Source organism: Lampris incognitus, chromosome 13 (genome assembly GCF_029633865.1).
Source record: "Lampris incognitus isolate fLamInc1 chromosome 13, fLamInc1.hap2, whole genome shotgun sequence".
NCBI classification, from domain to species: Eukaryota; Metazoa; Chordata; class Actinopteri; order Lampriformes; family Lampridae; genus Lampris; species Lampris incognitus.
In genome coordinates, this window is record NC_079223.1 from 22,836,507 (window position 1) to 22,862,057 (window position 25,551).

General features: G+C 41.3%; 1 protein-coding gene across 2 annotated transcripts; it reads left to right on the plus strand.

The window, feature by feature from the left end:
• The first annotated feature begins 1,590 nt into the window (after nt 1-1,590).
• On the plus strand, nt 1,591-24,433 carry rbm45 (RNA binding motif protein 45). Of its 2 annotated transcripts, none has more exons than XM_056291930.1 (11): nt 1,591-1,999; nt 8,232-8,354; nt 8,585-8,711; nt 11,044-11,169; nt 12,998-13,171; nt 16,741-16,870; nt 17,053-17,149; nt 18,657-18,814; nt 19,921-19,996; nt 20,825-20,962; nt 22,345-24,433. In XM_056291930.1, exons 1-10 carry the CDS (start codon nt 1,724-1,726, stop codon nt 20,939-20,941), a joined length of 1,404 nt encoding a protein of 467 aa, XP_056147905.1. In that variant the 5' UTR covers nt 1,591-1,723; the 3' UTR covers nt 20,942-20,962; nt 22,345-24,433. The 2 variants fall into 2 exon arrangements, with proteins under 2 accessions (XP_056147905.1, XP_056147903.1); XM_056291928.1 differs by lacking the exon at nt 22,345-24,433 and adding an exon at nt 21,748-22,306.
• Nucleotides 24,434-25,551: the final 1,118 nt, after the last annotated feature.

A 25,551-nucleotide genomic window follows, 5' to 3' on the forward strand; every position in this document is an offset into this window, starting at 1 on the left:
ACCAGTCTGGCCATTCTCCTCTGACCTCTGGCATCAACAAGGCATTTTCGCCCACAGAACTGCCGCTCACTGGATATTTTCTCTTTTTCGGACCATTCGCTGTAAACCCTAGAGATGGTTGTGCGTGAAAATCCCAGTAGATCAGCAGTTTCTTACATACTCAGACCAGCCCGTCTGGCACCAACAACCATGCCACGTTCAAAGTCACTTAAATCACCTTTCTTCCCCATTCTGATGCTCGGTTTGAACTGCAGCAGATCGTCTTGACCATGTCTACATGCCTAAATGCACTGAGTTGCTGCCATGTGATTGGCTGATTAGAAATTTGCGTTAACGAGCAGTTGGACAGGTGTGCCTAATAAAGTGGCCGGTGAGTGTATGTGTCAGTAGTCACAAGCCTCCTACACCATATGTTGCATCATGCATGACCTGACAGTTGGTCCATGATGTTACATCAGTCATTGATGTCGTAATTTAGTCCAATTACATATATACAGTTTATTATTACCATTTTGTCATATATTCAAGTAGTAGTGAGTGCTTTGTAATGATTAAGAACAAATCTACCAGAAAAAAACAAGTGTTATTATCCCTGCCCCCCCCCATGTCTCATTAAGAAATAAATACCATTGTGTCATAATGTTTACGGGAAGAAATAAACGTTTGGGCTACTTCATGCAGCCCTGCAAGCCCTGTTAACATGCTCTGATTGCAGGGAGCTGGGAAAGAGCTACACAACAGTAATTTTTCTTTCAGCAATAGAGCCTCATCACCGATCACTGTGATAATGTTAAACATTCATGTATTTGTATTCTTATTCTTATTCTTTTGGCTTGTTCCCTGTTTCTCAGGAGTCACCACAGCAGATTTTTACAGTTTCCATTGGAACCCTTTGAGGGCACAGCACTAATGGCGGCCGTTGTTAACCCGGGCCTTGACCTATCCGGTATGGAGTCTCGACTAATCCGGTATGGTCTTGTCAATCTGCATACTGATTTGGAAAATTTTTACACCGGATCCCCTTCCTGGCACAGCCACTAACCCTATGGACGGTGGCACAGGTTAAGTGCTGGGTGCCATCCCAGTATTCATGGACTTGCGCCCGTGCCTGTGGTATTCTTATTACACCCACCAGTTGGAACGGTTGAGCTGCCGTCAACTGTTCCAACTGGCGTGAGATCTGCCACAGAGGTATTAGAACAGCTGGAAATGGGGAGAAATGTGAAAGAAGAAAAAACAAACAAACAAAACAACAGAAAAGATTAAGGAGACACACAACCATGCCTGCCCCCACTAAATCAGACTTCATATGCCCAACACGCAATAAAACTTGTGGATCAAGAATTGGACTCTATGGTCATCAAAGAACACACCATCAATGAGGAGGGACGTCACCATCGTACTCGATGGACTACCAGCAAGTACACATGACAAAATCCTCCACCATCAATTTTTCAATTTATTCTTTCTTTCTTTTTTCCTTTTAATAAAAAGTCTAAATCTGAGGTTGATTTTAAAAAGATCTGATTGGCAGTACAATGCAGCATCCTTTCGTAACGTTCCCAGACCGGCCCAAATTGCGTCCGAAATTGCACGTTAGAGCCATGTGATGGCGGTAAACACGTTTATAGGGGAGGCGGCATGCCACTATTGTGCAATCCGAAGAAGACTAAGGCGCGAGCATTAGCTTAGCTGGGTGCTGCTAATTCGGAGTTGAACCAAAATGGAAGAGTACCCGTCTAAACAACCAACAGAAAATCTGGATGAACCTCCCAACAGCCGACTGTTTTTAGTCACCAGTCGGTCCTTGTCCGAAGATGTGATTCGAGACGGCTTCACCCAGTTTGGGGACATCCAAGGGGTTTGGGTGGTCAAAGACAAACAGACCAAGGAATCCAAAGGCGTTTCCTATGTGAAGTTCTCAAAGTCTTCGCAGGCCTGCCTGGCCATGGAGGAGATGCACGGCAAAGTCCTGGTGGAAGGAACAAAACCTATTAAGGTAATGTTTGGTCACCCATCTGTTGAGAAATTGGCTTAATCCACGATTGAGCTTTATCTACCGTGGCTGTGTTAGCACACCTATTGTCTCGCTGTTGTCGTCCCTTTCCACTAGTTAGTGCAGTTAAGGCGTCTCTGGCGCGGAAAGCCTGGTGGGTTACAATAAACTGCATGGGCAGCTTTCGACTCGCCAATGAAACTACACATAAACCCACTTGCTCAATGAATCCAAACACAAACGCACCTCATCAATGAATTAAATCACAAATATGCACATTAATGTAACGCGGCGCAGGAATTAGCGGAAGTGGAGACAGGGATATAAGTGACATCAATAACGGCATTTGATCTCACACAACTGGTATATTACCTTGTTATACAGCATTGCATTACAAATAGTTATCAAGCAGCAGGGGTTAAACTGGGATTTGTTATGTGGGAGCGCTCTGGTTTCATGGGTGCACGTGTGTGCATAGACTACAATATCTGATTGATATCATTTGACAAACTAAATAAAATATAACAAGGTGACACAACCCTCTGCCCTGAACACCAAAACACTAATCAGTCATTCTAGATACTGTTGGTAGTGTACAAAACTACAGATGATAACTAAAACTTTCTGTAAGTGCACTCTCCTGTCTATCTGTATAAATGATGGCGTCACCATTAAAGAAGATAACAATAATAATACAAAGAAATAGGAATGGAACAGTCTCTTTAATAGTTACATGAATCTGGAATTAATTTACATGTTACAAATGTACGCAGGCTGCCAACACCTTTTCAAATTTACAAACCTTTCCATGACTGTTGGCTACCAAAAGATTGGATGCAACCTGCCGCAAACTATCTTGCATTGGTATCATTTTGTAAAATCGAAACATTGTTTAAGCCGGATATCAGAGCAATTTACGTTATTAAACCTGGCTGTCCCTACCTATCCACCCACCTATGCCACATACTGGCCTCCAGCCCAACTTGATTAATGGAATGGTTCACAACAATTTACATTCACAAAATTAAGCCTAGCAAAATGGCCCTGGCTGCTGATATTACCGCCATACCTAGTTAGCTAAAATCAGTTACTTGGCTGTCTGAGGATGAGTTTGCCTCGATTTAAAACAAAAACTGGACAATTAATAACCATGGACACTGGTCATTCAGAGTTTACAAGTTTGCTAAAATATCAATATTGATAGAGGAGACATTGTTTAGTGGGAATATCAGATGGACAGCATGGTGCAGAGGAATCTGGTGACCGATTTGTGTGTTCTGCCGTCTAGCGCCATCGCCATTACTGTGCTGGCAACTCATAGTGAGTCAGTGTCTGCTGCTGACAGTGGCAGCAGCATTTGTAGTTGGATTGACGACGTTATGCAGTGGCCCCCAATTACTGATGAATGTACCTTATATGGATGGCGATCTTAATATTATTCAAATTTTACATATTAGTTAGACATTGGTTACAACAATAGCCAGAAGTAGAGAATCGATAGAGAAAAACTAGACCACTTGACCATCCGCCACATTTCAAGTGATGAAGTGCTATGTAATATACTACCGTACTAGCTAGCTGGCTTAATCAAGAGTTGCATTTAATCATTGCAGAACATTTACATTATTAAACATTTAAAAATACAAATTCATGTTGTTTTATAGGTGTTAAAGATTATTTCATTAATAGCCTGGAGTGTGATGAGCAACAAAATGCCAACTACAGGTCATTCATGAAGGGCCAAAATTACCTTAGCTCCGGATGGGTTGGCCAAATATTGCACACTTTACCAGATGATGAACACATCATTCTAAAAAGACCTGTCTAATACACACAGTCTATTAACAACTATCATAATGTTGAATTAATTCTGCAGAGGAAGGATGGCAAAGTTGTAGGTGTTAACTGTGTCTGTATGGCCAACAGAGGGAAGTGCTGCAGTCATACAGCAGCACTACTTTACAAAGTGAAAGATGCTGTGACCCAAGGCTTCAAAGGCAGGGCCTGTGTGGAAAATTTGTGTGCCTGAAACCAATCTACCTGGAAAAATGTAATGCCAGACAGTTGAGAACATTCAAGGGCCAGACCATGGACCTAATACAAGTACGGAAGTTACAGCTACAGTATTTGAGACAAATGAGATGTCGTTCAATACTTTTCATTCCCTGAGGTGGCTGACTTAACCGTGATTTGATTTGATTTATTTTTATTTCGAGCATGTAAAAAAGGAAGAATAAAACAGCAAAAAAAAAAACAAAACTGTAAAAACAAAACAATAATAATATTAAATTGAAATGAACAGTACCTGGAACCATTTTACATCATGTATTTACTGCACAGCCACAGAAGAATGCAAATATTAATGAACTTCCCAATGATCATGCACAATGGTGTCCCTACAGACACAATTGGCCGTGTCTGTGGGTGGGAAGCTGCATGTAGGTATGTGTCCTGGTCGCTACACTAGCACCTCCTCTGGTCGGTCGTGGCGCCTATTCAGGGGGGAGGGGGAACTGGGGGTAATGGCATGATCCTCCCACGTGCTACGTCCCCCGACACGGCGAAACTCCTCACTGTCAGGTGAAAAGAAGTGGCTGATGATTGATTCCACATGTATCAGAGGAGGCATGTGGTAGTCTGCAGCCCTCCGCAGATCAGGAGAGAGGGTGGAGCAGCGGCTGGGGACAGCTCAGAAGAGTAGGGTAATTGGCCAAGTATAATTGGGGAGAAAAGAGGAACGTGAGAGCTATTGTAATGGGCCTACTCACAATTTTCCCCTCCACATACATATGTGAGTCATCATTTTCTTCAATGAACTCGATCAAGAAAAAGGAAAGAAACACTCTCCAATGCAACAGCTTGGCCAGTACCTCAGGCTTGCCACAACAGAATACAGACCCGACATCAGAAGGATTGCCTCACCCAGTCGCTCTCGCTGATTGGTGAATGAACATCCATTTATTTTTGTCAATTTGTCCATAATTAAATGGTTGATTTTGGACCTATTTTGTTTAAAGAGGGCATTTTTTATTGACAGATACGTTTCATCACTCTAAGTAACATCTTCAGTCTAATCTGACTGCAGATATCCCCACCCCTTATAAACAATACAGTGCCTAACTACCGAAACCAACGACCAGTTTCATATGCAAATATGGGTGCGACCATTGATCATGTGTACTATTCAGAGGATTAGGGATTGTTGCAATCACAGCATTGTAAGATGGTGACAGATGTATAATAACCAAAACCAACAACCAGTTTCATGATCAAATATGGGTGTGCCCATTAACTAGAGTGTCGATGGCCATGTGTACTAATCACAAAGGGTTGAGGAATATTTACAATCACAGCATTGTAAGATGGCGACAGATGTACTCTTAGCCCCCCCCCTCGGTTTAGGGTGGTCGTTCCCTCTTAACATAGATAGCCTCTTTGACTCCCCGTTCAAACCATTGTTCCTCCCTATCAAGGATGTGCACATCCTCATCCCTGAAAGAGTGGCCACTGGCCTGTAGGTGGGTGTAAACTGCAGAGTCCTGGCCTGACGTGTTAGCTCTCCTGTGTTGTGCCATTCTTTTGGCCAGCGTCTTTTTAGTTTCCCCAGTGTGTTTATAAGGGGAAGGGATACCTGCTGTCAGTTTAGACTGAAGATGTCACTTAGTTGAGTGATGAAACGTATCTGTCAATAAACGTTGTATCCGGATAAACTGATTCAACCTTCTTTGATTGACATCCACTGACCTTTTTACCTGGTTGTCAAACTGCAAGGGGGTCTAGCAGGTGTCCTGTGATGTTCTTCAGGTTGGCCAACACTAGTCATTTGAAAGACTTCATGACCACAGACGTCAGAGCGACAGGCCTGTAGTCATTCACTCCTGTGACGGAGGCTTTCTGTGGGACCAGGATGATGGTGGAGTGTTTGAAGCAGAGGACTTCACACAGCTCCAGGAATCTGTTGAAGATCTGTGTGAAGATTGGAGCCAGTTAGTCAGCACAGGCTTTAAGACAGGATGGGGAGACACCGTCTGGACCCGGTGCTTTCCTGGTCTTCTGTGTCTGGAAAAGCTGGCTCACATCCTCTACATGTATCTTGAGTGCAGCCTGAGTAGGGGGGTTTTCAGAGGTGTGATGGGGGCTGTTGTCATTGGGCTGGAGTGGGTGAGGGGTGTGAATTGTCCCTCTCAGTCCTGGAATAGAAGACATTCAGGTCATCAGCTAGATCTTTGCCTCAGCGAAGTTTAGTCTGTTAGTTTGTCGATAGTTTGTGATGTCTTGCAGGCCCCTTCACAAAGGGTCATTGGCTGAAAACCTGTTTTTTAGCTTTTCAGTGTAGCTTCTTTTAGCCACTCTGATCTTCTTGGTCAGTGAATTTATGGCCTGCTTGTACAGGGCTCTATTCCCACTGCTGTAGGCATCCCGCTTGGCCTGCCAAAGTTGTCTTAGTTTAGCTGTGAACCATAGCTTGTTATTGTTATGTGCAGAAGGTGTTGGTAGGCACACATAATCTTCACAAAAGCTGACGTAAGATGTCATGGTGTCAGTTAGTTCATCCAGGTTGCCAGTTGCAGCTTCAAATGTGCTCCAATCTGTGCCATTGAAACAGTCTTACAGTTCCTGCTTTGTTTCACTGGTCCATTTCTTTACAGCTTTGACCACAGGCTTTGCAGATTACAGTTTCTGCCTTTAGGTTAGAATAAGATGAACCAAGCAGTGATCAGAGTACCCCAAAGCTGCTCGGGGGACAGAGCGATATGTATCTTTAAGAATTGTGTAGCAGTGGTCCAGTGTCTTATTTTCCCTGGTGGGACAATTAATATGTTGTCTGTATGTTGGTAGTTTGTGGTTTAATTTTGCTCTGTTAAAGTCCCCAAGGATTATGAAAACTGAGTCCGTATGTTTTTGTTCCAAGCCAGTAAGCTGGTCGGTCAGGGTTTGCAGTGCGCCATTCACGCTGGCCTAGGATGGGATGTAAACACCGGCCAGGATGAAAACTCCCACGGTGAATAAATTGGCTTGCAGTTTTACGAACAATGACTTCCAAGTTTGGGCTGCAGTATTTATTTAACACCGACATCTATACAACAACCTTTGTTTATGTAGAAGAAAATTCCTCCATCCTTTGCTTTCCCTGATAGTGCTGTTATGCGATCTGTTTGGTGTAGGCGGAAGCACAGATGTAATCTGCTGTTGTGGATGGATTCGCTGAGCCAGTATCAGTGACACAAAGGGCAGCAGATTGTGCAAAGTCCTTGTTTGTCCCATTGAGGAAAAGCAGCTCATCCACCAATGCCCTAGTGTACCAGCTCTTACTCTCCCCCAAGTCTTCTCATCAGGCTACACCATCTTGAATTTACTAGCCCACATCATCATTAATAAATTGCCTTTACTGGCTGTTTTTGTATTAATGTATGGTTAAGGGCATAGTGGTTAGAGTATTTCAGTAGGCCACTTCCTTTATAGACATGCGGCTCAGTTCTGCATGAAATGCACTTCTCTCTGCATTGCCCTCCAGCAGCATATTGGCTTACAGTAAATGCACAATGTGACATCCAATAAGTTCCAGTCTAGCTACAGGTCACAACAGCCACAGGTTAAAGAAATGGTTTACTGCTAGAGCTTTAAACGGCCTACTCTGCAGATCAGTAAAAGCATTGTATCTGTTCAGTTTCCTATGTGACACCTCCACAAGGTTGTAATAATAATAATAATAATAACTTAAATGAAAATAACGATAATAACTTATTAGCACTTTTCTAAAACAATGTTACAAAGTGCTTTACAAATAAATAAAACCAGACAAGGCAAAAATAAGAGTAAGACCAAATAAGTAAGAGTAAAAATAAAAACAATATAAACAAATATCAAACATTGTAAAAGCTTTCATAAAAAAAAAAGTTTTAAGATGAGATTTAAAAGATGCTAGAGACTTGGTTTGTCTTAGTTCAACAGGAAGCGAGTTCCATAGTGTGGGGGCTCTAACAGCAAAAGCCCAATCACCCTTTGCAACAAACCGAGACCTGGGAATAACCAGCAGGGCTCCATCTGCGGCTCTTATGGTCGAGAGGGTGTAGTATATCAGGCCACAAATCAGAAATGTATGGAGGAGCATGTTGGGTTGGAATGGCAACCTGCATACATTTAGCCCTTCCTGGCACATGATTGGGTACCACTGGGCTACAGGATATTAATTATGAAGATTATGATTATAACTGTTGTGTAATTGTTTGTGTAGGTATTTATTGCCCAGTCCCGATCATCAGGGCGGCACAGGGATGTTGAAGATGAGGAGCTGACCAGGATCTTTGTCATGATCCCCAAGACCTTCTCAGAGGAGGACCTCAAAGACACATTTAAAGTAACTACACAGCTCTCTATTTTTCCTCTCTGTCTCTTTCCCTTAAATTGGTCTTTTTCCCTTAAGTTGGTTAATTAAGGTACGATTTCAGAACCCTTATCCCAACAGTGTTACTCAACCACTTTTCTCTTCCTGTCTATTGGGAGTTAGACAGTGAGCACTGTGCAGTAATTAAGAACAAGTTTAGATTTGAAATGTTTAATGATATCATTCTCCCTGTCTCTCAACAGGAGTATGGGGATATAGAGTACTGTGTGATCATAAAGAACAAATTTACTGGGGAGAGCAAAGGTTTGGGCTATGTCAGATACTACAAGCCTTCCCAAGCTGCCTTGGCTATTGAGAACTGTGATAGAGGTAAGACTGTTAACAATATTATTATCATTATTATAGTTACTATAGCTACAGAGTGCCATTGCAAAACACAGGATTAATGTCAAATGTTAATGCGTAGGGCTGTCCTGAATACAATTTTTTGGGCTCCGACGCTTTGGTAGTAATCAACAGCGAATACTCGGTGTTTCGACAGGGGTGCGGGGGCATGACTCAGTAAGGAGTCAGTCAGAGGTTTCTCTGTTGTTGGCTGAGATGGACGGCATGGCGGTGCAGCAAGTGTCTTTCAGTTTAATTAAAGATATCGTTTAATTAAGGATGATGTTATTTTGCGGTGTTGTTGTTTGTATTGTTATTTGTTAGTGAAAACCATTTTCCAAAAGGTTTGCTGTGTTTTATGCATGTCTGTAATCCCGAGGAATTTGGTTGAATGAGGTCCTTTCTTTGCACTTTTTGTGACATAAGAGCTTGTGACAATTTTTTTCTTATCATGGATAAATTCTAGATCTACATAAATACTCATTATAATAGGCTCCAAATCCAAAACAGCGTCCGAGAAAGCGCTGTGAAACAGAAGCGCAGAAACGGCATGCTAGTGCCGACAAATTCAAGATTTGAGATTTATAAGATTTACATTTGTTTATAATTTTTTATTGTCATTTCTCAGTACTCGCACACGATGAAATTAAATTTGTCCTCCACATTTAACCCTTCCTATATACTAGGAGCAGTGGGCGGGGCCAACTCCAGTTCCGTATTCTGTCAGCTAATAGCCAAAGTCTAATATTATACAACCTGAACCCAACAGGAGTCAAACAGATGCAAAACACGCTTATTTCTGTTATAACAATACTTTTTTTAATTAAAGATTTTTGTAGTATCAACAAAAAAAAAAGAACACATTTATGAAGCAAGCAAATCAATTAATAAATCAACTCAACCACAACAATCATAAAAAGAAAAAAAAAGAAGAGAAGAGAAAAAGAACAGAAAAAAGGGAGGTGGGGGCATTAATCAGGAGACAGAGATTGAAGAGAGTTAAAAAAAAACATCAAAAAGGGTTGCCATCTGCCATGGAAGTTATCAGAGTTACCTCTCACAGCGTATTTGATCTTCTCTAGCTTAAGAAAGGACATGGTATCCCTGAGCCACTGAGTGCTGGAGGGTGCTTTGGTAGACTTCCAGGGGAGAAGAAGGTGGCATCTCGCCAGTAAGGAAGTGAAAGCTAGGACATTAACTGCTTAGAGGTGAACTGGTAGTAGTTTTCCAGCAGTCACTGGGCTGCAGGCGGGGAGACACCCTGGACAGGCCGCCAGGCCATCACAGGGTGTGTGTGCAAGAGACCAACCAGGTGGAAGGGGAATAAGGCCTTTCGGAGTATTACACTGTTAAGCCTAGTGTTACGGCTATTTCATTAAACGTATTGATATAACAGAAATATGGGTGTTTTGTATCTCTGTTTGACTCATGTTAGTTTCAGCGTGTTATGCGTTATAGACTCGGGCTAATAGCTGACTGAAATCTGGAACTGGAGTTGGTCCCTTGGCGCTGCATTCTGGCTGCCCACTGTTCCTAGTGTATAGGAAGGGTTAAATGCAGAGAAAAAAATGTGCAAGTACTGAGAAATGGCAATAAAGGAATTATAAATAAATATAAATCGTATAAATATAACGTTTAAATTTGTTGGAGCTGGTATGCTGTTTCTGCACTTCTGCTTCACAGCACTTTGTTGGGCGTTGTCTTGGATTCAGAGCCTATTATGTGCATTTATGTAGGTCTATAATTTATCTATGCTAACAAAAAAAGTCACATGCTTTTATTATGTCACAAGAAGTGCGTAGATAGGACCTCGTTCAACCAAATCCCTTGGGATTACAAACATACATCAAATACACCAAACCTTTGGGAAAATGCTTTTTATTAACAAATAACACAAACAACAATACTGTAGAACAACAGAATCCTTAACAATGAACGCCTTTAATTAAATTGAAAGACGTGTTGCACCAGTGTGCCACCCATCTCAGCCAAGAACAGAGAAAGGTCATGTCTGGGTGAGTCCTTCCCGAGTCACCCCCGCGCCCGACTGAAGCTCCACATATTTGCTGTTGATTACGACTGAAGCTCCGGCATCCAAAAAATGGCATTTGGGACAGCCGTAGTAGCCACATTGATGAGTAAACTTAGTTTAATTTTGAAGAGGTAAGAGTTCAGAATACTTTTGTTGGGTGTTTAGGGTAATGACATCATTTATTTTTTTAATTATTATTCATTTCGTTTCATTGTGCATCAACAGGCCAGAGTCTAATTGGCAACTACAGATATTTAGTGTTGACAATGATGTTAATGTGATTAGGTTATAGGGCCATCTTGGCTGAACCTCGCAGTAGGACAACACCAACAGATGGAGAATACCCTGCGGGAGGGCCCAGGGCAGATCACATGACTGGTGAACCAGTGAATCCCTACCCCTTTGCTCTGGGTATGTCGCCGTGCTACATCCTCATTTCTTCCTCTAGCAGAAAGCTCTCTACTTTATTTTGCTGGATAATGGTTTTGATTGTTTTCCTTAATACCTAGGCTATTTCACTTAAATAGGACACATATTGCATGGAACATTTGATATCTTGAGATTTTCCAATTAAGCCTTTTGTTATTAATGCAGAATTTCTAATTGTGGCGTAAAAGCATTCTTCATTTTTTCCCTCAGTCATGTTAAATAGTCTTGTTGTATTCTAAGCCTTTGTCTTCCTAACCAGTGGCTTGCAGTTGGCTTACTCTGGGTTTTAATTGTTGAATACTAATAATGCTAATTAAATATATCTTTGATATATTTCTGTTTTTGGTCACCTATCTGGAGAGTTTTACTTGAAAAGGGAATGATGAGGGAAAATAATAGTTAAGATTGGCAATGTAAGTATCTCATTTAACTCAGTGATTTCCAGTCTACAGTCAAGGGACTCTAAAGATCACCTGAATTTGTTCCAGTTGGGCCTATTACAGTAAAGATTAAATTTCCTTTAATTTTCTAACTGAAGTTGGCATTTTATAATATCTTAGGGTGGAGATATACTTGATTTTAACTACGTGTTGGCGTGCGCATGATCGGGGCCTTGTGTATCCTGTGTTCGTTTGGAGCAGGGAGGGGCAACATGATCCAGAAAGGGCCGGTGTAGATGCAGGTCTTTGTTCCAACCAAGTAGTTACACACCTGATTCTATTAGTCAACCAGTAGTCTTTGCTAAGAACCTTGATTTATAGACTCTCAGGTGTGTAACTGCTTGGTTGGAACAAAGACCTGCACCTACACTGGCCCTTTCTGGATCATGTTGCCCATCCCTGGTTGGAGTGTTGGTTGTGCACGTCCTCAGAAATTAATGCTACATGTCCAGTTGGGGCAGTGTAGAGGCAGTATGGTGACAGTAGGCACGTTAGCAGCGACAATGGCAGAATTGGAAGATAATAGACCCGCAATTACCTGCATCTGTGTGATGTGCCATTGCCGCTACACAGTGACAAATACGCTTGTCAGAATAGCTGGCTTGAGATCATTACCTGTTATATTTTATTTTTCCTTAACTTAATTCATCAATTAGGTTTCCTGAACTGAATCATGAACATCGGTTTTGAACTTCACCTCTTTTCCTGAGAGTCTCAACCACGTGCGTCCTTACGCACTTTCCCCCCATGACATACATGCAACATATAGTTCCTCTTAAAGGAATAGCACCCCATTCACTAGATGACAGTACCATTTTAGAAGTTGACATTGAAATCTCTAAAAAAAAAAAAAAATGAAAACAATTATTTTGCATGTTTCTCTCATAGAGCTAAATACTATCTTTTTTCTTGTCTGTTTTGATTCTTTGTCTTTGAAACTTGTGTTGTGTTTGCAAGATGTATTTGTTTGAATTTTTTTTTCTCAAAGTAAAAAAAAATAAAATTTAAAAAATTCTGAGACCGTTACATCCATGCACCAGTGGAAAATGTTCAAGTGTAAGGACTGCGGTGCCGATGGCATGTTTTGTCTATCCTTAGTTCTCTGGTGTGCCCTCTAGTGGAATCCTCCAGTAACAAGCAAAGTATATAGGCAAGAATATGAACAGTTCTGTTCACGAAGCAGCCGGTTGCCGACGCGAACGCATGGTTAAAAATCAAGTGTATCTCCGGCCTTAGTGGGAGTTACGGGAACAAAATATTTATCAGATGGAATCTATGTTCTGAAGCATTTGTGCTTTGGTGTCTTTGTCAATTTCTTTTGAAATTCCCTCTTCTTTTTTTGTGAACCACATGGTCCCTTCTCCTCACAGCTGACCCTGGCAACTATGCAGTCGCAGACTACCGCTCCAGTGATGTCATCACACGGTGCTTGATGGTATCGTCCAGGGCAGCAATTACCCAAGAGCAGATTTATGCTCTTTTTGACATCATCCCTGGCATGGACTACTGTGAGCTCCAGAGAGACCCCTACGGACTTAGCAAAGGTTAGCCGCTGTGCTCAGAGAAAATGGGCCTCGTTAAATTTATTTTTTTTCTTTATGTATTCAAATAAATAAAAAAAAATTGTAGGCTTTATGAAACGTTCAGGAGTACAGATTTCATTTGTGGTTACGTGAATGTTGATAAATACAGATCACTTGCAACTGAAAAGCATGTTCATGGCATGACTGGTTGCCATTAAATGACATCCATAAATCCCGTTTAAGGGCTTTTACTCCAACAGAAGAACAGAACAGTGTCCAAAATACATAAGAATAAAATGGGAAATGAGAACTAGTCAGATGTCTTATTTAAGCAAAGACAACCGCAAAACGCATTTCGATCGGCAATGTCAGCAGGGTCATTACCTTGCCAGATAAACGAAATATCTGGAAAGATATGATAGCAGAGATTCATGCAGTACCCCCAATGACGCACAGCATAGATGAAGTTAAAAGGAAGTTAGTTTTGCCTTAAACTGATGCAGTTTTTTTTAAAGCTGATTAACAACAAATCAGTTCAGCTGTACTTTAATGAAGGTGTGTTGATGGCACCCTAATACAGAGATTAGGGCAATCAATTGCATCAAAGTTGAAAAAGCCCTGCTTGCACGGCAAGTTTTTTCCTGCATGTCAGGAAAATCTAATATATTTAGGGAAAGCCAACTGAATATATTGAGCCCGTTGTGGAGCATATGGCTTCAAATTCTGTGATATATCATGCTCATTTTCCTTTTTACCAGGAATCCAAATTATCGAACAAATCAAGTCAATTTTATTTGTATAGCCCAATATCACAAATTACAAATTTGCCTCAAGCGGCTTTACAGCAACACAACATCCTGTCCTTAGATCCTCGCATCGGATAAGGAACAACTCCGTAAAAAAAACAAAACCCTTTAACAGGGAGAAAAATAGGAAGAAACCTCAGGGAAGGCCACAGAGGAGGGATCTCTCTCCCAAGAAGGACAACGTGCAATGGATGTTGTGTTTACACAATTTACGGAATACAACATTAAAAGAGAATAATAGAATTATAATGGAATTATAAAATATATGAAGAATATGATGAGGAGGATGCCAAGCAGTGTCCAGATGCCACTGGAACAGCCCAAGGACTCGAGCCACGCAACCAGCATCACCATGTAAAAAAAAAAAAAGAAAGTTACACATCTTAGTGAGAGAAGGATATAATGGTAAAACAGGATAACAAAATTATATGGATTTATAAGATATATAAAAAGAAAATGTGATGAGGGGGATGCCAAGCAGCATCCAGGTGGCAACCAACATCACCATAGAGACCTGGGAGGAGGACAGACTGCATGTGCACACACTAGGGAGACTCGCATCAAACCATTCACACACAGAAAAAGAGAAAGGAGAAGACATCATTCAGAAAGAGAAAAGACACGTGAGAGAAGAGAACAATTTACAGTAGTCAATAATCTATACCCCATAATCTCATCGGCAGAACAGTGCTTGGTAAATTCACTGAGACAGAAACCGACCAAATCTGGATGTGTGCAGGAATAGCAAAAGATCTTTGTGGCAAGCATGAGATCTGGTTCTAAAGTGTGAAAGCATTAGTAGTAATGGCATTTAAAACAGAATTGACTTGAGCCATCCTTAATTTTAAGCCAAAAAAGTAAAAAATCCAAAACCGTCAGTCCTAAGCGCACCATGAGGTAAATCTTGTAGTTATGTGATATCAGCCCATAGCAAACCAAAGGTACAAGGCACTTTTTATGGCCTGACATTTTGTTTGTGGTAATTAATGTTGATAATTTAGCTCTTGGCTCTTGTGTTCCACTTATCATATTTAGAGGTAAATGCCAAGTCTTTCTCAATTTGTACAATTAAATTTGTTGACTTTTTTTAAGCAGTAATTTGAATCAACTTTGTACATAATTTAAATTAGCCTTACCATGAACACTTTTTGTACAACAGTCTTAGTTAAAGCCCCAAAGAGCAGCTAGATGACCAGATGTTTCCATAGGTATAATTTAGGCATGCTCAAAGGCGCTTGTTAGATTTAAACATTTTCCAAGACAAGTCTGACGTTGTGTTCCCACCAAACGCGGAGTGAATTTTCGCCTCGCTTTACGTGCGCAGGTTTGATCGCGGGATCGTTTGTTTTTTATTCGCGTTACTCGCATGAGTTTGGCCGCAGGATCGAGTACGCGAACCCGCGACGATCAGCTTGTCCTCCATTTTCTGACCCAAGAGGGCGCGTGGACGGCAGTGACATCAGGGAAATCTCAACGCTGATAGGTTTTCGCAACACAGCGTCACGCGAATTTCTCGCCCAAGTTGAGTATTTTCAACCTCGCGAGGCGTCTATTCCGTTGCCTACCAACACGGGGATCGCCGGATCGAATCCCCATGTTACCTCCGGCTTGGTCGGGCGTCCCTACAGACACAATTGACCTTTCGCAAAGTCCCGCCCCCCTTAGTTACTGTTGCTATGCCCGTCAAGCATTCCGGAACTATTCAGGAAGTAGCCGGAAAACACCCAAACATGAAGGAAGAAATCAGCGCATTGTGTGGGTAAAAGTAACAGTAATAATACGTTAGCTGTATTAGCTATCAATAATAGCTAGTAGCAAGCTTAGCTTGGAGCAGAAAGGTATTTTTGTTGATTTTGGATGGATTAAGCTGAACATGGGGTCTGCTATACTGCAAAATCTATTGCCGACATTGCGCTTCTTGCGTTCTGGGTTTCGGGAAGGGAAAGAAAATTACACCCCCTCCAAACTTTTCATATATCTAGTATCCGATTTGCAGATCCCATAGGCACACCGTTTCAGCATTTTGTTGTGTGTTTGAAAGCTTGATGGACCATTGCTAAGGTAGGATTGGACAAGCACCGTTCTGGGGCGGTACTTTGCGAAAGGTCAATTGGCCATGTCTGCGGGTGGGAAGTCGGATGTGGGTATTTGTCCTGGTCGCTGCACTAGCGCCTCCTCTGGTCGGTCGGGGCGCCCCCCCCCGGATTGGCAGAGGGGGTGGAGCAGTGACCGGGACGGCTCAAAAGAGTGGGGTAATTGGCCAGATATAATTGGGGAGAAAAAGGGGGGAAATAATAATAATAATAATTATAATTATTATATTTTCAACTCGCGCGAATATGCGAATGATGCGCCATTCGTGTCGCGTTATTAGCGTCATTCACGTCTGTTCACATCATTGCATTGACTTTATTTGTAATCTAATTGCGGGAAAAAATTGATTCGAGTTTGGTGTGAACACAACATGACTTCAGAAACACTTGCGTATACGGCACTTCTAATGTTAATGTCTGTCTGAACAAACTGCAAAGAAATAACATTAAAATTATCAATGCATGTATCAACTCTCAAAAAGATTGGAAGATAGAAAACATTTACATAATTTATAACTCTTGAAAATGGTTATTTTAAGAGTTGTTTTATTTTGCATTCATGCAAGATAATATATTTTCAAAAAACAAATCATTGCAAAGCTAATAGGACTGGGTCTTTGGTGTGTTTTATCATTGCTGTTCTAAAAAAGATTTTGTATTGGTTGTTTGATTCGTGTGTATGTGGCCACAGGGCAGGCAATAATTCGTTACAGCAACCTTGGATCAGCAGTCTACGCAAAGGAGAAGCTGAATGGTTTTGAATTTCCTCCCGGCAGCAGACTGGCGGTAACATTCATAGATGATGGAGAAGACCGTAACAGGTAATCAAACACATAAATGGATCTACCAGCATTTGTATCAGTGAATGTAAATATTGGACAAGGGCCAAGATTGCCACAATGTTGATTGGGGCTTGGACAAAATGGACACAGTAATGGTGTGATCTCAGTTTGATTGTGCATGCTAATAAAGCACATTTGTCTTTATTTTTTTCTGTGTGTAGTCCAGTAGGAAGGATGGCCATGCAGTTTGTGGCAGCACAGATGATGTCCACAGTCTGGAATGGCCCTTCCAGCAGCCAATTACTGAAAAGCACTGCTGTAAGTTGCAGCTTTTTTGCATTGCTAAACTACCTGCCTATTAGTTTTGCATTAAAAGGTAGCACTAAAAGAGCAGGAGTGAGTGAACCACAAACCCTCAACAAAAAAAACCAACTACCATTATGGTGCCCTTGTGCCAGACACCTCCCCCCTCTGTTGCACTAGTAGATGCACTCAGAAGCTCCCATCTGTATATGGTTGTAACTGTGGTAATGTTCAGCTGGACATTCCTGGAATAGAGCATGTGTGCTCGGTTATGGATAGATAAAGGAGAAGACTAAGAAGTACCCAGGATTTATAGTTTTACATAGTTTCAAATGCATTTTTTTCGTACGTTTGCATAGAATTCAAACTCCGAAACATTAACTCTTGGAAGAAAAATTACCTTAAATTATACAGATATCACAAATTTACAGACAGCTCAAGTTGCCATTTTTCTACCTGCAGTGAATCAGAAAATCCCATATACGTAGGAGCAATGTGTTGTATACAGTGTTGTATCAGCAAAATATTTCATATAGGCTCTATACATTACTTGTAGCTGCAATACTGAAGTTTTACATGCAAACAAATTTCCTTTTTGATGCTTCCCATTGCAGGGGTATTTAACGATAGCCAAGCCACATATATCCAATTTATGAACGCTATTTTCTGATTACTTTTCATTAAGATGTTCCTTGTGGAAAACTTTATGGCACATAGTTTTAAACCAAATGCAGAAAAAGATGGCAGGAAGAGTTGAGAGTGAAGAGCAATTAAAGATTTGTGGATAACAAGCAGAAATGGCAGAACAACCTTTTGTTAATACATTGGTGGCCAAGAGTTTCTCTCTCCTCAGTCTGTGTAATGCAAGGCAAAAGGTTGATTACTGAGCCAATCTAATTACTGCCTGACATGTACTTCATCAGGCACGGTGGCACAGTGGGTAGCGCGGTCGCCTCACAGCAAGAATACCCTGGGTTTGAGCCCCGGGGTATCCAACCTTGGGGTTTGTCCTAGGTCGTCCTCTGTGTGGAGTTTGCGTGTTCTCCCCGTGTCTGCGTGGGTTTCCTCCGGGTGCTTCTGTTTCCTCCCACCGTCCAAAGACATGTAGGACGGGTGAATCGGCTATACTAAATTGTCCCTGTGTGTGTGTGTGTGTGTGTGTGTGTGTGTGTGTGTGTGTGTGTGTGTGTGTGTGTGTGTGTGTGATGGACTGGCAGCCTGTCCAGGGTGTCTGTCCGCCTGCCGCCCAATGACTGTTGGGATAGGCTCCAGCAACCCCGCGACCCTGAGTAGGATAAGCGGTTTGGATAATGAATTAATGTACTTCATCTTTAATTAAAACTGTAGCACCTGTGTTAATGTTTAAGAAAAATCAAATTTATCAGAGGTTAAAAGACCTAGGTTCAAGTTCTACAACCATTGGTGTTTGTTTCTCAACAAAATCTACCAGCCTTGTGAACATGAAAACATTATTACATGTTAAAAACAAAGCTGAATCATGGTGTTTGCTTTTATCCCCTAGGCCTTCCCTGCTGTTGCTCCGGTGTCCCGAATACAAACGGATGTCTCCCTGCCCTCTCTGAAGAAGTTGGCGCCACCTGACAGCAAGACAAAGGAGCGCTTGTTTGTTGTATTCAGTCCCTCCCCACTGCCACTAGATGTGTTGGAGGATGTTTTCTGGTAAATAAGAGAAATTAAAATATGAAAATGATTCAATTACTTTTTAGCGTCATATGCCACTCAAGCCTATTTTTGTTATCATACACTGCTCAATTTTTTTGTTGGAAAGAAATTCTGCTCATTCTGTTTCAAATAAAGCAGTTCTTTGGTTCCTGTGATGCATCTCATAAGTACTGTTAGGAGGCTGAGTGAGCTCCTAATTCAGAAATCATGGGTACAATGTTCAGTCCCTTAGTGTTTTAAAGAAGAACAAAAACTAACATTCTGACTAAATATAAAAACACAAAATGGTATCAGTCTAGTTTTTTCTTTGCATTTTCCCCATGGAATTCAAGGATAAAATTATAGATCATCCATAAGCCACTAAAAGTGCACCAGTGACAATGTTCATGTGTTAGAAGGATGCAGGGTGGCATGGTGGCACAGTGGTTAGCACGGTCGCCTCACAGTAAGAAGGTCCTGGGTTTGAACCCTGGGGTTGTCCAACCTTGGGGGTCATCCCAGGTCATCCTGTGTGGCGTTTGTATGTTCTCCCCATGTGTGCATGGCTTTCCTCCAGGTGCTCTGGTTTCCTCCCACAGTCTAAATACATGTAGGTCAGGTGAATCGGCCGTACTAAATTGTCCCTAGGTGTGTGTGTGTGTGTGTGTGTGTGTGAGCCCTGTGATGGACTGGTGGCCTGTCCAGGGTGTCTCCCCGCCTGCCGCCCAGCGACTGCTGGGATAGGCTCCAGCATCCCGTGACCCTAATTAGGATAAGCGGCTTTGATAATGGATGGATGGATAGAAGGATACACAGATGACAAACCTCACGGTCCACTGTGGTTGTTAACACAAACCATTCAGCAACAAGCTCAGAACCAAAGCTTCTCTTTGGGATTACTCCTGCTGTCTATATTCTCTGCTACACACACACACACACACGCACACACACACAAGCCACTGCTAAAGCTCCCTACCTCTAAACAAATAGCCAAAACCACACTCCACTTGCCACAGCAACTCATGGGTTCATATGCTGTATCATAATTCCAGGAAGTAATCGGTGAGTGACATTTCAAACAAACCATGAAATTGATTTGTCCCCCCTTTTTCTTCTCCCACCAGTCGGTATGGCTCTCTAATAGAGGTCCATTTGGTTCCAGGGCGGAAGGTTGGATACATGAAGTATGCTGACAAACAGGTGAGGCTTAAAACTTCCAAGTTTGTCTCTAGATAGTTCAGTCTTCCTTGACATATACAATTTAAGTTTTACACCCTTAGTTCCAGACAAGCTGTGGTCTCTTTTCTCACAATCCCACTCAACCAGATTTAATTTCTTCTCTTTCATCAACTGTCGGAATAAAATAACATACACTTATGTATTGTGGCAACTGTTGTTAACAGAGCAGCATGTTAAACAAGTGTAATCACACCCCAAGAGTCAATGGTTGAAGGTAAAATGATTCATTACTTTGTGGGGAAATGACTTGCCCTAGAATGTTTAGATTGGTGTATTGTGGAACGGGACTTCCTGGGATTTCCTCACCTGGATTATTGAGCATGCATCAAGACATTAGGACTCACTGTGGTTCTGGGGGAGGACAGAGAGGAGATGGCTGAGTGACATACACAGGGCAGAAGGGAATACAAATATCATCAGGAATGTTTTGAAATGTGAGGATGTCTGAATAGTGATGGGTCTTCAAGCAAAGGCTATGGCTGGACAAGTTTTCTCATGACCCTTCAACAGTTGGATCGAACATGTTACCAAATCCAAGAGCATGGTTGTCTATAGTGTTTGGGTGGAGTGGAGTTGGTAGACAATGTGACAGGTTAAATAAAGCCAAGATGGGCTTTATTTAAAGGGGTCTTGTGATTGAAAATATGTTTTGAGAAGTGATCTAATAGATCCTATCTGCTTTTATTCCTGAATCAAGTTTGTTTTTCATACCCTGGGATCCCCTGACAGCAAAAGCCTAGTTAGAATCATTTAAACTTTCTCATGTATGTCTCTCTCTCTCTCTCTCAGTGCGCAGAGGATGCTATGGCTGCACTTCATGGTCGGACAGTTAACGGAGTGAGAATGAAGGTGATGTTAGCTGACCCACCTAGAGAGGAATCCCACAAGCGGCCACGCACCTATTAGGAGGGTGCCCAGGCACAATAGGTAAGTAGGAATTGTACTGCTTGGAGAAATGGTTGCATGCAGTGTTCAGTCTTTACAGTTTTCCCCAATTTGGTCATGCCAAAAGAAATCTACTTGCCCCTTACACAGTTTAACTGGCCCAACACTGAAAAATTAAGTAACTACTTTGCAATGTAATTGATTGTGTTCATTTTATTTTATATGGCGCATGTAGGTAACATGTTTTGACAACCAATTTTGACATGCTTTGCATAATTTCTGTAATTGTCAGTTGACATTCTGTAACAGGGAAAAGGAAAAGTTTAGTGACACTGAAAACTAAACCCCTGATAAGGAAATTGTCAGGTTTTCACATGAATTATCAATAGAAGAAAAACATTTAATTTTTCAATTGTCTTGAAAAAGCTACAACTCTGTTTTTTTCTGGGATGCTGACATTCAATTTTATGGATTCCGTTATCCTTTGAAATATTTTATATACCGTGTGTGTGTGACTTACTTGACAACCATTAAAATTAAATTTTAGTTTTAAAACCCTATTATTAGCAACTCAGCCAAATGTTAAAAGATAAGCTCCTCCAAAAATTGAGTTCTGCTGACTGATTTTTGCAAATAATCAGTTTCAGCCTAATAAATGAATGAGATGAACGAATTATAAGAATAAATTCAACAAAATTATTGTCCTAATTTCTGTATGTAATTTGAATGCTTTGGAATTCTTGCTGTCACTCTAAAGCTGTTTATCATGGAAACCCTTCAGTTGTTTCCTGTTCTTCTGGTTAACTCTGCAGCTTCTTGTTCCCTAGGCGACAGTTGTCATGACACAATGACCCCTGACTGGACAGACCGATGACAGATGACAGACATCGACACCACGACCTTTGACCTCTGTCTGACCTTTTCCTGTGACCCACACCATGTTAGCAACATTCTCCAACTTAGCTATCATTTGTATATGTTTGCATATTTCTGTTATCCTAACTTGCATGCGTTCAACCTATCTCCTTGAAGTTGGTACCCCATGTCGCAACATGGATAAAAATATTGTCATTCGTTTGTGCAGTGTTTGTGCTGATTTTTGCCACAGTTAACTTTTGTAAGTGCTGTTATGTTTTTTTTAGATATTAAACATTATGTTTTACGGGCTGTGGTGTCACTCTGCACCCGATTATCGTCCAAAGCTCTCTTAACTGGTGTCATTCGTTTGCCCATTTGTGCAACTAGATGTGCTGTCTGATCTTTCTAAATACTGAAGAAATGTGAAGTTTTTTTTTTCCAGCTGACCACAGTTTGATTAATCCACTTAAATAAATAATCGTAAATAAATAAGAAGGGATGTTGTATTTTAATATCATGTTTATTTGAAGATATAACTAGCAAATATAATATTTCCTTCTTTTTAGTATTTACTTCTTTTTGCCCTGTAATGGCCTGGCGGCCTGTCCAGGGTGTCTCTCCGCCTGCCGCCCAATGACTGCTGGGATAGGCTCCAGCATCCCGTGACCAGGATTCGGATAAAGCGGCTTGGATAATGGATGGATGGATAATATTTCCTCAGGGAAACAGAAGACCGAGGGTTAATGATGTGGTAGCCTCACAGCAACAGCAGCCAAAGTAAAACAAAATCCATGTAGAAAACTGTAAAATCATCCCCCAACAAATGGCTTCACAGAAAATTATGCAGTGTCCTTGTTTCAGGACCATTCAACGTGTTCATCAGGAATAGAATATATCCTATTTTTTCAAAATTGTTCTAAAAAGTTTCCTGTTGTGTGAGTCGGCTTATGATTAGGGCTTTTAACCTTTTGAAAACACAGCGTGGGGTTGTATTTTTCAGAGGCTGTTGTGACCCGACTAGATAGATCATCATATTTCTCCCAGATCAAGGAGGATCTTCTGCAGTAGGCCACATATAATTTGTTGTACTATACGTTGTATCCAGATGAACTGATTCAGCCTTCTTTGATTTTCTTACCTGGATTATTGAGCATGCATCAAGACGGTAGGCCACATAGTGACCAAGGGCATCCCTCGATGGTCCTGGTGTGAATGCAACAATTCCTCGTAGTGTGAATGCTTCTTCGTTGAGTTGCAAGTTGACTGGAAATTCAGACAGTGAATAATTAGTGTCTGCGCCCGTTTCTGCTATGCACAATAGTTGTCCAGTAGTGTAGCTGTGTGTGACTGAGCCATTTCAGAGTAATTTCAATGATGAAGGGTCATGTTTCAAGCTATCTGAGCCCTCATCAGGCAACTTCAATGGCCTCATACATGTGGAAAGATTGGGTAGTAGTCCATCTTCCAGTGCAGCTTGTAGCTGACCCATTCCTCCTGCTTGGAAAATGTTAACATTGACAGGGAGCAGAGGGATTTCCCTTGAATGCCCTATGCTTTGCCACAGTGTGGGGAGGAGCACTGTCTCTTGTCACACTAGCAATTTGTTTCATAGTTGTAGTAATGATGTGAGCTATGTTACATTTTGCATTCACTTAAACCCGACTTCAGCTGTACAGATTCAAATGTATCAGACAGTATTTTTGCCCTCCATTCATGAAAATCACATTAAACTCCTGTGTGACAATGGTTTTCACCAAATGAAACATTTCAAATTTCACAGAATGCACAATAGAGACATTGGCAAAAGGAAACAAAGGCACACGTATTGTTTTTGGTGACTTTAACAGGCTGTTTGGCCAGGTAGTTGCCATTTCCTAGAAGACGACCTTTGGTTTGTTTTCTTTTCAAGTTTAAATCTACATGCGACCACCCGGGGAAGGATTAAGGTAGGATGTACTCTTTTTGGTGGTAGAGCAAGGCCTCTCCAGTTTTCAAGAAATTATTCCCTTGATAGATTGGTCTCTCCTGTCATTGTATAATAACTTTATTCATATAGCACTTTTCTAAAACAATGTTACAAAGTGTTTTACAAAGAAATAAAACCACACAAGGCAAAAAATAAGAGTAAGACCAAATATGGCGTGCTGCAGGTTGGCCGTTAGCATCCAACAACCCATCCTCATCTGGGCTGACACTGTCTCTCTGTAGTTTTGATTTGTTTATCATCATTGTAGCCCAGGATTTCCCAAGTATTGTGCCTGTTTAATTTTACTGCTACTACTTTCGGCTGCTCCCGTTAGGGGTCGCCACAGCGGATCATTTGTTTCCATCTCTTCCTGTTGTCTCCATCTTCCTCTGTCACACCAGCTACCTGCATGTCCTCCCTCACCACATCCATAAACCTTTTCTTTGGCCTTCTTCTTATCCTCTTCCCTGGCAGCTCCATATTCAGCATCCTTCTCCCAATATACCCAGCATCTCTCCTCCACACATGTCCAAACCATCTCAATCTTGCCTCTCTTGCTTTGTCTCCAGACCATCCAGTCTGAGCTGTCATCCTAATATACTCATTCCTAATCCTGTCCTGTCCTCTGCCACCTCCAGCACATTTAGTTTTACAAACGTATGTAAAGCCTTTGGCGATATTTTGTTGAATAGCTGACTCAGGTGTGGCCACACTTTTTCTGAGGGAGGTGCTATACCCTGGCCTTTAAGAACATCTTCCCTGGCAGAAAAGAGGATATTCGCAATATCCTCTCTATGACAAGCTGGCGTCCTTGGCATCTGATCAAGATAAGAATACTTTGTTATTTACTTAATGTAATGAGACAACCTCCTGCACACAGCAGGCTCTAACCACAAAGCTACGTTTATGTTGCAAGTCTTGTGTTGGCCTGTGCTGGCAGCCAAGATTCTTTGACTCACAACTTCTAGAGCCGGTGCACTCACTCTCTTTAATAATGCCATTCAAAAATCTGATGAGTTCATTAGCCACTCAACATAAACACATAAAAGCAAGTGACAATTTAATTTTCATTAGGGGTCCAAGCAGCAAAGCTGCTGTAGCCCTGTTGTTTTTGTTCTCATTCTTTTTTGTCTTTCTTCTTTCTCTGCTAAAAGTGTTTGGGCAGCAAAAACTGTATGAATGAAAAATATGAAAATTGGCAGGTGGGTTGAAAATTCCACCCACTAATCAGGCACATAAGGTGGCGCTGTAGGTGACATTTTGGCAAAGTTAACATTTTTGCAATTATCTCTTAACAGCTTGGTCTAGCGTCAAAATTATTTTATCATTTTAATCTCTCTAGTCATCTGCATCCTTGCTCAAATGGTCTTATTCGCTAAAGATGTTAAATTTTGCAACTCGAGTTTAGCAAAATCCTATTTTCAACATCTTGTCTGAAAACCGCTGGGCCGGTCGTTCCAAAACTTAGTCAGGATCATCTATGTACTTCGCTGAACTTACGTTGTTAAATAAATACCAATATGTCCATCCACTTTTATTATGCAAGCCAATCAATTTTTATCAAAATAGCTAATTTTCAAAAACTGCAATAACCCATGAATGTGTCAATATCAACCTGAAATTTGAGAAACATGTTGAGTTTTCACGAAGCCTACATATTAAAGCACATAGGAGGTGCCGCAAATGTAAAGCTTTTAGCCTAAATCTGCTGAATGGAATGTGCAGAGTTTTCACTCTAGGGTCATGACTCAAAGTCAATGCATAAAAGTTGACAATGATTGATTAAAGTGGGTGTGGCTTATTACAG

Coding starts and splice junctions, on each gene's coding strand:
- rbm45 (XM_056291930.1), top strand. CDS start 1,724: ATGGAAGAGTACCCGTCTAAACAACCAACAGAAAATCTGGATGAACCT. Junction 8,355..8,584: donor ACCTCAAAGACACATTTAAA/GTAACTACACAG, acceptor GTCTCTCAACAG/GAGTATGGGGATATAGAGTA. Junction 8,712..11,043: donor TATTGAGAACTGTGATAGAG/GTAAGACTGTTA, acceptor TAATGTGATTAG/GTTATAGGGCCATCTTGGCT.